Consider the following 14,005-nt stretch of genomic DNA (forward strand, 5'->3'; position numbering starts at 1 on the left):
GCAGGCCGTGGCGGCGGCGGCGGCAGCGGCAGCGGCCGAGGGAGCGGGGCAGCCATGGGGGTGTGCGGCGCGGGCCGGCTGTGGTGGGGTAGGAGCCGTGAGGGCCCGGGGGAAGGTCTGAGGAGGCGGTGGGACACGGCGGGACGCGGCTTCGCTTTCCCCGGTTTTGCGGGCCCCGTCGTGGCGGGAGGGATCGGGGCCCGGGGCCGTGCGGCCGCTCTGCTGGGCGGCGGGCGGAGCGGAGAGCCTTCTGAAAGGTGGGAATCGCCCTCTTCTCCCAGGCAGCTTGTCTGGACTAGAGGATATAGACTTAAGCTGCAGCAGGGGAGGTTTAGATTGGACATTAGGAGGAATTTCTTCACAAAAAGGGTGATCAGATATTACAACAGGCTGCCCGGGGCGGTGGTGGAGTCACCGTCCCTGAAAGCGTTTAAGGGAGGACTGGAGGTAGCACTCAGTGCCGTGGTCTGGTTGACAAGGGGGTGATCGGTCACGGGCTGGACTTGATCTCAGAGGTCTTTCCCAACCCCATGGATTCTGTGGGGACAGTGCTCGGAGTCGCGGCTCTGCTGTAGCCGGTCTGTGCCGCGGGGGCGGGCATTGCTCGGTGGGTTAGCGAAGCACAAGTAGAGAGATTCTAAAGTCCTAAAGATCCCAGCAGCAAAAAAAAGAAAAGAAAAGAAAACCGTGGTTATCTCTCACCCTACTAAAAGACCCTCTTTGATTTGAGTAAGCGGCGGTGTTGTGCGTGCCTGGCTGCCCTGCCTTGCGATCTGGTGCTTTGAGGGCAGCAAGAGAGCAGTGACCGAGGTCAAACGGAGGAGTCCGAGGGGAGCTGGTGTTCCTCTGCCCCTGCTGCTGCCTCTTGTGTGCCGGAGGAATTGGTAAACGATTCCCACTCGGGCCCCTCGATGGAAACGCCGAAGGTGTCGGGAGTTCTGCCCCAGGCCGTGGCTCGCCGAGCGCACGTGTGCAGGGATGCGTGAGCTCCGGCACATCGAGCACTGCTGCAGGACGGGGTATTTGTAGGAGGAAGTTCGCAGAATCATTATCATCATCCCGTGACAAAAGCTTTTTTAAATAGATCTCCAGACTTGCAACTTTACGGTTCAATTAGGACTAGTAATACCAGCGTGGAGCTGCCTTAGCTGGTTTATCCATGCTTCTGTCTATGTGATTTGCTTACATTAGAAAACAGCTTTTGAAATCAGATTATCTATTTTTTTTTTCCTTAATAATAAGGTCAGATTTGCATTTATCTGTCGTAGATGCTTGCAGGAAAATGATCTTTTCCTTTGCTGAAGTTGAATTAAACCTTGAATGTTTCACTGTAGAAAGTTATGCCACCAGTTCATGACTCATAGTTTTAAAAAAATGCAGTGATAGGTGACTAGGTGAATTTCACCATGTACTTTCTTTTGTGAGTTCTCTTTAGCAGGTGTATTTGTATAAGCTAGAACTTCTCTCTTTGAAGGGACAGAAATGGCTGAGTGAATTTCATCTTCTGAATGTATTCTGCCAGAGATCACCTAAAAGGTGAAGCCAGAATATGCTGATTTCAATTTAATGGTCTTATTCTGTCTAGAGGAGATTTTTTCTCTTGAGAGTGACTGTAACATTCAAGGAACTTTTTCCATCCTTACTTTCTTACTCTACCCCAGCAGCAGCTGCTTCTGTAGGTCACCGTAACATGCTGTGACAGCCACGGATCTCCTCGAAGTCAGTTGATCAATGCTGATGAAGTGCAGCTTGTGTATGGGCGTCCTGAAGAGACAGAGCCAATCTAACTCGTACATCTGATGGTGGAAACCGATTTTGATCACCCCAGAAGAAAAGGGTTGAGTCCTCGTTCTAGAAGAAACCATTAGGATGGGGTAGTGGTGCAGTGGATAGGGCACTGGGTTGTAGTGTGGCATTTCAGTCCTGATCTCTGCTTGAGTAACGTGGAAGATTTTACTTCTGTCATCTTCACTCACCTACAGAATAGGGGTAATGAAACCAGCTTTAATTGTGTGGGACTGATAAAGTGTAGGTGATGCTGTGCAATCTGTATACCATGTGCTGTAGCATTTCTGCATCGTTGACCTGTTTTTCTCTCGTGTTGAGTCTTGAGAGAGACTGTGCAGCTTCCCATTCAAGTTAACCACTTGCAGTAAAGCTATTTTTTGTCTGGTTCTAACCTGGGTGTCTGAGCTCTTGCTCCCTCCAGTCTTTAGTGGATTAAGAAAAGTCTTTTGTTGGGTGGTTTTTGTTACACAGATGCTTGTCATCTCTCATCAAGTCATCTCTCAATCTCCCTGACTAGGTAGAAGGAAGGATTATGAGATTTTATGTACAAAGTCTGAAGCAATAATAACTTCCAGAAATTATCAGAAGTACAAAGCTATAAGAGAAAGCAATTTCCTTCTATCTTTTAATGTTATTTTTTTAGCATTCTCAGAGTGCTTGAGTTATTAACCAGAGAGATTTAGCTGTTATTCTCCATTGATTTATCTCTTTATGCTAAAGAGATAAATCAATGGTAGACTAAGATCCTCATGAGCAAGAACGATGCACTACCAGTGCGTCAAGTGCTTGTCCTAAAATCAGTGTGCCAAACCTAGTTGGGACAGTCCTGCATGATGTGATCCTATAAAAGATGTGTTTGAGTGCCTGCTGCGCAAGAGGTTTGAACAATTGGCTTAGGAGTTTCTATGAGAACTGGAAGAAAACATAGCTGATTGTGGGGATCCCTGGAGAAGTTCTGGTGGTCTGGTACCAGCAAAAGTTAGGGTAGGAGCTTTGACACAAGTCTCTCTATAGAGCCGTAACAGGAGTGGCATAACTCAAGCTAGCTTTAGGCACAGACCCTATTTTATGTGATCCTATGGAATCATGTTTTAAGTGAGGAGGGAGAGCATCTATCTTGCCTTAACTTCCTTTTTTATCTGGTCTAACTGGAATCCCTTCCCACCACTGCTGATTTGCAAAGAGTGGGGAGATGATTTAGCCGTGGCAACAGGAGAGGCATGGATGTTCAACAGGAGTGCTGATGTCTTTGCTTTTCATTGTAGGCACAGTGAGCTGCACTTTGTTCCTGGCAGTTAATGGTTTATATTCAGCCAGTGATGATGTGATAGAGCTCACACCAACTAATTTCAACAAGGAGGTCATCCAAAGCGAGAGCCTGTGGCTCGTGGAGTTCTATGCCCCATGGTAAGAACTGCAGCTGTGTACTTGCTTGCTCTAATCACAGAGGAGCAGCACAGGAATCTGCTGCTGATCAGCTCAAGGTTTCATTCAGCTGTTGACAGCACAGTTGTCATTTTGATGGTCACATGACTGGCAAAATAGCTGTACCTGTGATTCCTGTTTTAAATATTTTCATGGGGGAAAAAGGCAGGAATTGGCATTTCAATTTGGCAAATAGGGTCTGCTAGCAAAATCTTATATGCCATTTTTCTACTTCAATTTTTCTGGTTAAATTAGTATTAAAATGACTGATTAAAGTGCAGTAGGTAAATGAGAAGGTCTCTCACTTCTGTGTTTCTGAGCGTAATTCTGATGTGAGAGCACAGATCTGATATCACACTTAAAATTTCCAACTTCCATTGAAAAATACTGGCTTTGTGCATCTTAATTTAGCATCTCTCTTTGTCTCCTGTTCTGCTCAGGTCCAGAGTACGGAGTCTATTCCATTTAAATTCTGGTGATATATATATATTCCGTCATTGTACAAATCCTCTGTGATACTGCCATCCAAAGCTCCACATTCTGAAGAAAGTGGCCTTTTGTTGCAACAGCTGGACTGTGTCTGGGCTGAGGGGTTTAGGGGAAGCCTTGCTGTGCCTCTTCTAGTGTTGCTGCGGTCTATATAATGTGGAGGTTTTTCTTCAGAAGCCTGAGCGATGATGTGATCTTGTGGTGTAGTCTCTTCTCTTCATGAGTAAATCCTCAGTCTCCTACAGTTTGCTGTGAATGACTGTGAAATAGTTGTCAGATCTGAATGACATTTACCATTTTTTGGTTTTTTTTTTCTAAAAGGTGTGGTCATTGTCAAAGGCTAACCCCTGAGTGGAAGAAAGCAGCAACAGCTTTAAAAGTAAGTTTAGGCTTTCAAATGTGCTTGTGGAAGTGGATTGAAGAGAGTTTGGCTGTTTGACATCTGGATTGGGAACATGGAGGGGTTTGGTCCTTAAAACCATTATCACTTTAATCATACTTGTCTAGCCAGAGAAGTGTTATTCAGGCACTTGAAAACTTGAAATCCAGGATTTTTGTTTGGTTTGGTTTGTTGTATTCTTTTTAAAAGAAGCCATTGAATTGTAGAGGAAGAAAGTCAGTTCTGTCTCTGTGAATTCCCATTTACTGTTCTCTAGGACTGAAAACAGCTTTGTAAACCATTGGTGTTGACTGTTTTTTTAATTATAGAAAAATTAGTCATGTCATGATTAGCTGAACTCTTGCCTATGTAAAATATATATATATATTCTCCTTCTAAGAAAACCAAACAAAAAAACCCAACTAAATAATGGCCCAAACAATTTAAAATTTATTTTGTCACACTGAAGGAAGAAGTGGACATTTATAGTGTTCTGTATGCTCGTGGGGGGAAATACCTCTCTTCTGTTGACTATTCTGTTGCTGTCCTAGTAACTGTCGCTCTCTCTTCCCTGTTTCCCTTGTGCCCCCAGCAGAGAGTATAAAAGGTATTAAATCACTGTAGAAGTCTTAGGTGTCACTTTTTGTTTTGTTTCTGCAGGGTGTAGTGAAAGTGGGTGCAGTAGATGCAGATAAACATCAGTCCTTGGGTGGACAGTATGGAGTCAGAGGGTTTCCTACTATCAAGATATTTGGAGCCAACAAAAACAAAGCAGAGGATTATCAGGGTAAATGTGATGATCTTTTAAATGTTGCATGCCTAAAAACTTCCCTGAATGCAGTAATTATGGTAGCTGTGTTGTGTGGTGTTTCCTTCCTGTCTAGTTCTTGTAGTAACTGAGAGACAGATGTGTGGGAGTGGTTTGACCAAATTGTGTATGTCTTAGCATTGTCTAACAGTCCCACCTGCAGTTCATAGTTGGTGCTTGATAGGCAATTTGAAGGAATTATTCCTTTTTTCCTGTTTATTTGGAGCTTGCTGTAGAGTCACCCCTCCTCAGAAAAGCCAGGTAATGAAAAGGTGTAGTGAAGTCAGTCCTGCTGCTTGTGTTTAAGTCAGATGTCCCACCACTAGTATTGTATCGCTCATAGCCCAGTCCTGCTTTTCCTGATAGGTTATTAGGGTGAGGGAGGATTAAGTTTGTAATTAAGTTAGGAGCACACCTTAAACTGGCCTTTTGATGGTTTGATCACCTATTTTTCTGCACTGCAGGTGGCAGGACAAGTGATGCTATTGTCGATGCTGCTCTGAATGCTCTTCGGTCCCTGGTGAAAGAACGTCTTAGTGGCAGAAGTGGAGGATACAGTTCTGGAAAACAGGTATTTGAGGGAAAATGTGTTTGTTTTTCAACTGGAGACTGTCTTGTACAGGAGATCAAAGCTTCCAACTCAGTCACAGAATTGGAAGGGATGTCTGGAGTTTTATCTAGTCCAGGCACCCTGCCCAGTGCAGGGCCAGCTGGAGCAGATTGCTCAGGCCTGTGTTCCTTAAAGTTGTGTGTCTCCAAGAACTGAGACTCCAAATGGACTGCATTTTCCAGGGAAATTGTTCCAATGTTTGACCATGCTCACAGTAGAAATCCTTTCTCTTATGTTTTAGGTTATGGAATCATAGAATGGTATTTCTTTAATTTCAACTTCATCCCTTTTGTCTCTTGTTGCAGAGAAGAGCCTGCCTTTGTTTTCTTTGCTCTCCTTCACCCTCTCGTCAGATGTCAGATGCTTAAAGCCCTTAATCAGCTCTGGCTGGACTTCCTCCAGTGTGTCCATGCCTGTTCTGTGGCGGACCCCAGAAGTAGACCCAGCACTCCAGGTGTTCCACATTGTGCTGAGCAGAGGAAAAGATTCCCTCCTCAGACCTGCTGGCAACTCTGCCTAGTGCAGCTCAGGAGGCTGTTGGACACCTTTGCCACAGGGTTACAGTGCTGGCTCATGTTCAGCTTGTCCGCCAGGACACTCATGTTCCTCTTTGAAAAGTTGCTTTCCAGTTAATCAGTTCTGAGTGTGTGCTGGTGTATGGGGCTGTTACTCCCCAGGTGCATCTCCTTTTGAACTTTGGGGTTCCTGTTAGCGCTATTCTCCAGGTGGTTGAGGTACCATTTGCCTAGTCCTAGTCTAAGTTAGACTGATTAAGGTTTTTTAATTTGGTAGTGTTTTTCTGAAGTTGGCTTGCTGGATTTCTCCCTGAAGGTAAATTGAAAAGCTTCTGGGTCCTACTACTGTTTCTAAATCATGGTGCAGGGTACAGTCTGACATCCTCAGGGTGGCCAGATAGAAGACCTGGGTGGACTTTACCCTGTAGTGTGTATCATGCTCCCCCATGTTTGTTTTGCCTGGAAACCAGAACTTGGTTAGAACCAAGTCTATCTAGAGATAGAGGTAGGGGTTGGAGAGCACTTTGTTCATGGACAGATCAGAGCATGAAGAACTGAGAAAGTGTTCCCACATCTTCTTGGTGGTCATTTTGACCTGATTTCTCCTTTTTCAAGAGAAGGTTCATTTGCTGTGTTTTGAAAGTGCTGTGGGGAGTAGGCTGTGTGTACTGTCAGTTTTAAAAAGGGAAAGTTGTATGACCTAACACTGCCTGTTTTGTATCTTGCTCAAATAAAGATAATTTGGTGCAATGTGACACACAGGAGTTGGCCTGTGTGGGAGACCAGTTTTGGTTACTTCTTACACGAGGGTCTGTTTGTTTCTTACAGAGCCGGCAGAGCGGAGGTGGAGATAAGAAGGATGTGATTGAGCTGACTGATGACAGCTTTGATAAGAATGTCATAAATAGTGATGATGTGTGGATGGTGGAGTTTTATGCCCCATGGTGTGGGCACTGCAAAAAGTAAATGAGGTTTTTCTTCAACAATTCAGTTCCTGTTAGTGCCTGTTTTGTGTAATACCCTTAATCCCCTAAAAGAGACCTTGCATCTCTGGTATACCAGAAATGAGGTTTTTTGTGAGGTGATCTAATAAAAATGTGTGGGCTTCTGCTCAGGGCCCCTTGGTGCTGCTCTGGCTGCAATCTTTAGCAGTAAAATTCCCAGTTATCAGTAGAAATAAGATCCAGAAGCTATATTAAACTTTTCATTCCTTCAGATGCAGGACATCAGTCTTGTTTGGATAACCCTCTTAGCTGTCATTCTCAGCAAGAGAATTTTTTTCTTGAGTAAAACATGCTACATAATGTTGAAGTGTGGTGTACTTTTGCTAGCTCTGAGAGAGCTTAGGACGCTTGTACTCTCTGTTTTTCAGCCTGGAGCCAGAATGGGCAGCTGCTGCCACTGAGGTGAAGGATCAAACAAAAGGAAAAGTAAAGCTGGCTGCAGTAGATGCAACAGTCAATCAGATGCTGGCAAGCCGATATGGGGTGAGTGTGCTTTGCAGTGGTTACAATTGCCTTTCCATCTCTACCAAGTCAGATTTCTCTTCAATCCTTACTGAACTGTTACTTAATCTGGTACTACTTAAATGTTTTGTGCTAAAAATAAGTGACACATTCAGTTTTTTTCCCACAAATAATTCATGAATGTCAGTAACAATATAAATCAATGAAGAGAGAGGAAAAGAATTAACTTGGATATTGCTGAGGAGAAAGGCTATTTATTTCCATAAGACCTTGTGTACCTGTATCATCTGGAGTAAGAGGTCTCTCTCTTCAGACTGTAGGCTGGTTGGGCATCTCTGGAACCCTTGCAGCCAGTTATCAGGGATCACTCAGACAATATCAGCTGGCCAGATGAGGTGTGTTGCTTGCCAAAAGAGAGCAGATACTCTCGGATTTGTAGTACAGTCCACGGAGCTTACAGTGTGTTGTGTAGTTTCCCTCTAAGTGCACATGACTGACAGTGAAGGGAAACATTGAGCAAGATTTACTGGAAGTGTAGCAGAAGGAGCATACAGTCCACTTGTTGCCATATAGGCACAGTATTGTTCCCCCACAGACAGATCAGGAAATTAATGTCTAATAGATATGAAGTGTAAAGATAGTCCTCATGGTACTTACACCTGCATTGCTTGGTGCATCTAAATTGAGATGAAACCTTTGCTGGTTCATCAGGCCAAAACCCCAAAGCAGGGTTATAGCGTACATTACCCTTGTTTTGAATGGTTGCAAAGGTAGGAAGCTACAAAATTCAAGTTCAGTCAGAACATATGAGACTTGATACACAAAGATGTTGAATCTCTTCCCTTGCTCTTAATCTAGAACACATCAGACAAGCAGATAATTTCCACCATAAATATTCAGGTTTATTTGAGCTGATGGGTTAAACTTGTCTTGCAGATTCGTGGATTTCCCACCATTAAAATCTTCCAGAAAGGAGAAGACCCTGTTGATTATGATGGTGGGAGAACTAGATCTGACATCATTGCTCGTGCTCTGGATCTGTTTTCTGATAATGCACCACCACCTGAGCTCCTGGAGGTACCTCTACATCATTTTCTCAAACTGCTTTTCTATCATACTCTTGGCAGCAGTTTTTACAGGTCTATATGAACTCTAAATAAAACTGCCTAAGTGTGGTGTTTGTGCACCGTTTTGCCCCAGAAAGTGAAGCATGACAAGTCTTAAATAACAAAAAGCTGAATGTTCATTTCTACTGTAAATTTGTTGTTGTCTGGAGGACTATCAGAATTGATACAGTGAAGGCATTGACAGGATGGTGCCAGGGGGTCTGAATCTGCTCTTGAGGAGTGAAAAAGTTGGGTTCTGTGCCCCACCTCTTTTCTTCCAATAAGAGGGCATGGCCTTGTAATTTGTAAAGTGTTTGTTAGGAGACGCATGATGAGTAGTTTTGCTTGTTGTTCAAAAAACTCCACCCTCTGTAAGGCGACTTCTTTTGTCAGCTTGCTGTTAGTAGATTTGAAATGGTGATCACTTGTCTCTAAAGTGAGGTGCACACAAGACAGTCCATTGGGATGTAGGAAGGAAAAAAACCAAAGGCATTTGCACTATTAATAAACCTAAAGATATTTTTAAATGGTGCTTATTTCATCTTCTTATCCTTCTAAATTTTTTATTTTGTATGCTTTCTAATATTAATACAGCAATGCATGTTGATGTATGTGCATATGCATATAGTTGATTTATATATATCAGGGGCTCCATGCTTAGAAATTTATTTACCGGTGGGATGCACAATCAAAGGTTGGAGACCACTGGTGTAGGTCACTCGATCAATTCCCTTTTGAGACAGATCCCACAAAACCAGTGTTGCTGTTACTGTTGCTTGAACATTCTTATCCACAGCAAAGGCTGCCTCTGCTGGCTCTCCTTGTGCTCACAGGCATTTACATAGGCCTGGGGTTGCTCTTTCTAGCCCCGGGCAAGGATAGTGATTTTGAGCAAGAAGTGACATCTGACTGTGCTTTCTGTAAGCCTTATTTGGTACTGCTTAGTTTCCTGTTGCTGCAAAGCTCAACAGAAGACTTTGTGAACTCTTTGTAAATTACTCTTGTGCTGAGGACCACTGAAGTAGGAGAGACTTGTAAGCTCTTGTGTCAAGTTGTTTCAGTACTTACTACCTTGTAGGATAGAGTTATTAGGCTGTTGGAGGGAAGTGCAGTCACAACCGAAGGACCAAGTCTTACTGTAATTGACTTTCTGATGCTTTTGTCTAGATAATTAGTGAGGATGTTCTGAAGAGTACCTGTGATGCTCATCAGCTCTGCATCATTTCTGTCCTGCCTCATATTCTTGACACAGGTACACATACAAGCAAGCAGACTTTTGTATGAATTTGTCACCTAAAGCATGTAGTTGTGTTTTTTAACTTGTCCAATTCTGTCTAACAAACAGGAGCTTCAGGGAGAAATTCTTACCTGGATGTCATGTTAAAAATGGCTGAAAAATACAAAAAGAAAATGTGGGGGTAAGTGTCATTGTTCACTGGTTGTCTTGGAAAAGAAGTGAGCATTTCTGGGGGTAACGGGATAAAATTTGTATGATACCCGATTAGCTACAGAAAGGAGTTGTTCCTTGTTCAGGGTAGCATATCTTGATATTTCACTAATTACTGGAGAAGGGGATGTTGTGACCTTAACCAATTTTTTTAAATTTTCATCCACCTCTCAAATTCTGCATTTACAAGTGATATCTAAGCATTAATGAGATTAAGCATCTTTTACTCTTGTCCTGAATACTAAAGTATTTTAGGGAGGTTTCTTTTACTGTCCGCTGCTGGTCAGTTAGTCTGCCAGTGTGACTGTTGAATTCTCAAAAAAACAAGTAAATTGCAGTTTATTAACCAGTTTCATGCTGTCAAAGAAACAGGCCAGCAGGCTATGCCTTTCCTCCTTCTCTCAGGTGCAGGTTAGGATCTCCAGGACTTACCAGGAAGTGAGAGCTGTTCTGTCACACTGAATGCTGTGAAAGGGAGAAAAATGGGATGAAAGCCTGGGGGAAGATGCTGAGATTGGCTCATTTCAGAGGTTCCTCAGAGGACTTGCTAAGCATTAGAGGAACTGAGACCTGAGTGAGGAACAAATACTGAGTGTCCTTAGCTAGAAATCCTCTATAGTGATATTTGGGCAGGACTTTGTAATCTTTCCATCTGTGACTTGAGTACTTAAAAACCTTCCTTAGGACCAGCTAAAGTGTAGCAGTTTGTGCAGGATGGTAACACAGTTCTTCCCCTGCACTGTGTTTGGTGGCTGTTCTTACTCAACTTACAGTGGCTGTGTGGGTGGGACTGGCCTAGAGGTGCTTCTGAGAGGGGGCTTTCTTCTGTTGCAAGGTTCACGATCAGGACCCTCCTTTTCCCTGCTGACTTTGAAAGTGTCAAGGGCAATACAGAGCCCTGCTTGAACTCTGCAGGATTGCAGGATATGTGTGATTTGAAAATAATTGTAGTGCCTATCCTGATTATTAATTTTCTATTTCATCTTTTCCTCAAGGTGGCTGTGGACAGAAGCAGGTGCTCAGTCAGATCTTGAGAGCTCTCTGGGGATTGGAGGCTTTGGGTATCCAGCAATGGCAGCTGTTAATGCTCGGAAGATGAAATTTGCCCTTCTGAAAGGATCATTCAGTGAGCAAGGGATTAATGAGTTTCTCAGGTATGAAATCTTCAAGTGACTTAAATCTGCCTGTAACTGGGGCTATGACTCTTTAAACCACAAGCAGACTCTCCTGGATCAGACAAGACTTGCACAGTTAAGAGAACTAAGATAATGAGAATTCAGTGAAGGAAAGGGATGGCTTCAGTGGGGATTGCAATAAAGCAATCATTACCTTTTTGTGGTGTGCAGAATTAAGTTGGCCATTTAGACTTAAGATAGGTAGTTTTAGTAAAACTGTTGAAAATAGAAGTGGGCTTTGATGTTGAAAAATTCTGTTTCTCTGGTAACTTAAGAAATAACTTAGTAATGAATTTCGTTTAATTCAAGTGGTGCATTCTGACTAGTCCTTAGTAATGGGAATGTTCCCATTGTGGGAATCTAAATGGGTGCTGTTGAAGTTCCTGAGCTTCTATATATTGCTGTTCATCTTTCTAATTCAGTCTAGTCCTGTCTTCCCCCTGCCACCTTTCCATTCTCCTAGCACTTGATAAATTGATTGGGGGAGCTGAAACAATCCATCCAAAAAGTCAGCAGCTCACTGCTCAGCACAAGTTCCCTGAAACTGCCTCTTGTGTAGCTGGGCAAGAGCCAGTGCGGGGGAAGAATGGAATAGGGAGAGGAAGAGGAGAGGATGACAGAAGGTCAGCACTGAAACAGAGCAGCTAAACTTAAACTGTTACTTTAGTGCGGTCAAAGTGAATTGGGAACTCTGCTTCCAGGTAAAGCACCAGCTGCCATAAGTTATGCAAGAGCCCTTGAGACCTTACATTTAACAGTGTTACTTCCATGTCTGTCCTTGGAGAATGGCAGAGAACAGCCAGAACTGCAAAAGCAACTGCAACAGCCTCTCCCCACCTTGCCATAAGAAGCACATTAACTGAATGCAGTTCCTGCTGGATTAATAGAATCAGTGCTAATACTCTTACTTGTGAAAGTGATCAGACTTTCTTCTAAATGCTGAAAAAAGAAACGTTCTTAGAGCATCAAGTAAAATTCAGGATTCAGATGGAAGAAGAGAAATACCAGACAGTTTGTACTAATGCACACGAGAGAAGTGTCTGCTTTTGTCAGACATGACAAATTTTCTTAGTCTGTAAAATCCACCTTAGTGAAGCCTCTCCTGGGTGAGGTTGGATGGTGCTTCCAGGACACAACAGCCAGTTTAACAGCATATATTGCATTAGGTAATTGGTTTGGTATTGTCTTATCACGCAGCCTACTTGCTAGAATAATCTCTTACTTGACACTTCAGCTCAGCTGTGCTGCCTAGAGAAAGCAGTATAATCACACCTGGTGTGGCTGGCCATTCCATTCACTCAGCTGCTGTAGGCAGCTTGTGCAGCCTAATAGGCTGTCTCAGCAGTGTAAACCACAAGTAAGGAAACTGGCACTTTGAAGAGCAAAAAAATTGTGAACTCCACTTAGGGAGGAATGCTAATACAGTCTTATTTGCTTCTGAAAGATGCAAAGGGAGTAGCTCCTCAGGATTTTAATGCTGGGCTTTTTGAGCAAGCCTAACTAGCAAGCGCAGGATGGAGTGTCTCAAACAGAAGCTGGTTACCTCACACCCTTTGTGTTGCAGGAACTTTGGAACCCATGGAGGCTAATTCTCCACTAATGGAGATCACTGGTGATTCCCACTAACATTTGCAGGTGACTTCCAGAACTAGAATTACAGGCTCCCGTTGGAGATACCTTAAGTGATAAACTGTTAAAGAGGCTGCACTTATCTGTGATTTTTACACTGCTGAAATATGAAATAGTGTAAATCACAGATGTCTTTGCATCCAATTGTAAATTTTCAATGCTGCTTTAAGGGCTCTGTCATTTTCTGCTTCTTGAAGTTTTTGCATTCAGACAGTTTAGATTTACTTAGAGATGAAATCTTAAAGTTGTCTTCCTTTTATCTGAAGCAGGTTTTGTTCCAGGTGGATAGAGGTTGGAGGAATTTCTTAAATTTAACTTTTACTTGTTTTGTCTCAGGGAACTCTCCGTTGGTCGTGGCTCTACAGCACCAGTGGGTGGTGGAGCTTTCCCCAAAATTCATTCAGTTGAACCTTGGGATGGCAAAGATGGTGAGGTAAGAGGTGCTCCATTTCTGAAAGTGCTGAGGAATTGCTGGGTTCAGAAGTGACAAGATGGAGTAACTAACACCTGTTAGTGTGAAAGTTCTTGTTTGTACAAGATTGTGGCAAGTTGTGTTGATGGTTTCCCATTATCTAAATCCTGCCAGCAGACCAAATGGCACATTGACCATCTGACATTGTGGATCAGATGTTCCTGCCTGACTGTTAGGATGTGATCTGAAAGCTGGATCCCTTGAGGCAGAAATGTATTACCAGTGCTGACTAAGGGAGGTAGTAGTGCATGTATTCAAGACCCCAGTGTTGTGGAGACTTGGGTTCTGCAATATGCTGACCTTGCCATCAAGGTCTTAATGCCAGAAAGCTTGTCAGGTAAAGCCTGTGTAATAAATAACATGGTGACTTAAGTCTACCTTCTTAAGGTTCAACATTGCTGTAAAAACCAAAGTTACTGCAGTCCTTTGATCTACTTCAGACTGATAAAAACATGCAACATGGTAGTAATTTGGTACATAGTTTATTTGTATAGCCTTCACCTGGAGTATTTTGATGAGTAAAACCAATCTCCTAGTCTAAACTCTGATCACTTGTCCTGTGCTTAGTGCACTTGGAGCTTTATGAATGAAAGAGACAACAGGAGAGAGCTTTACTCTCAGGATGAAGTAAGAATCTTTCCAATTCAGGGATCTCCTGGCACTAAGCGCTTCTAAACATGTACTCAAAACCTTCTC

At 43.1% G+C, this 14,005-nt stretch overlaps 1 protein-coding gene across 1 annotated transcript in view; it reads left to right on the forward strand.

The window, feature by feature from the left end:
- Nucleotides 1–14,005, forward strand: part of PDIA6 (protein disulfide isomerase family A member 6) — a 15,626-nt gene continuing 1,621 nt past the window's right edge. The window contains exons 1-12 of the mRNA XM_048298907.1: nucleotides 1–88; nucleotides 3,054–3,195; nucleotides 4,024–4,081; nucleotides 4,742–4,868; nucleotides 5,354–5,460; nucleotides 6,843–6,976; nucleotides 7,387–7,501; nucleotides 8,417–8,557; nucleotides 9,754–9,838; nucleotides 9,932–10,004; nucleotides 11,029–11,187; nucleotides 13,174–13,270. Of these exons, the coding sequence (XP_048154864.1) occupies nucleotides 55–88; nucleotides 3,054–3,195; nucleotides 4,024–4,081; nucleotides 4,742–4,868; nucleotides 5,354–5,460; nucleotides 6,843–6,976; nucleotides 7,387–7,501; nucleotides 8,417–8,557; nucleotides 9,754–9,838; nucleotides 9,932–10,004; nucleotides 11,029–11,187; nucleotides 13,174–13,270 (1,272 nt within the window). The 5' untranslated portion in view covers nucleotides 1–54. The remainder of the gene's footprint in view (nucleotides 89–3,053; nucleotides 3,196–4,023; nucleotides 4,082–4,741; nucleotides 4,869–5,353; nucleotides 5,461–6,842; nucleotides 6,977–7,386; nucleotides 7,502–8,416; nucleotides 8,558–9,753; nucleotides 9,839–9,931; nucleotides 10,005–11,028; nucleotides 11,188–13,173; nucleotides 13,271–14,005) is intronic.

This window comes from Corvus hawaiiensis, chromosome 3 (genome assembly GCF_020740725.1).
Source record: "Corvus hawaiiensis isolate bCorHaw1 chromosome 3, bCorHaw1.pri.cur, whole genome shotgun sequence".
Taxonomy (NCBI): Eukaryota; Metazoa; Chordata; class Aves; order Passeriformes; family Corvidae; genus Corvus; species Corvus hawaiiensis.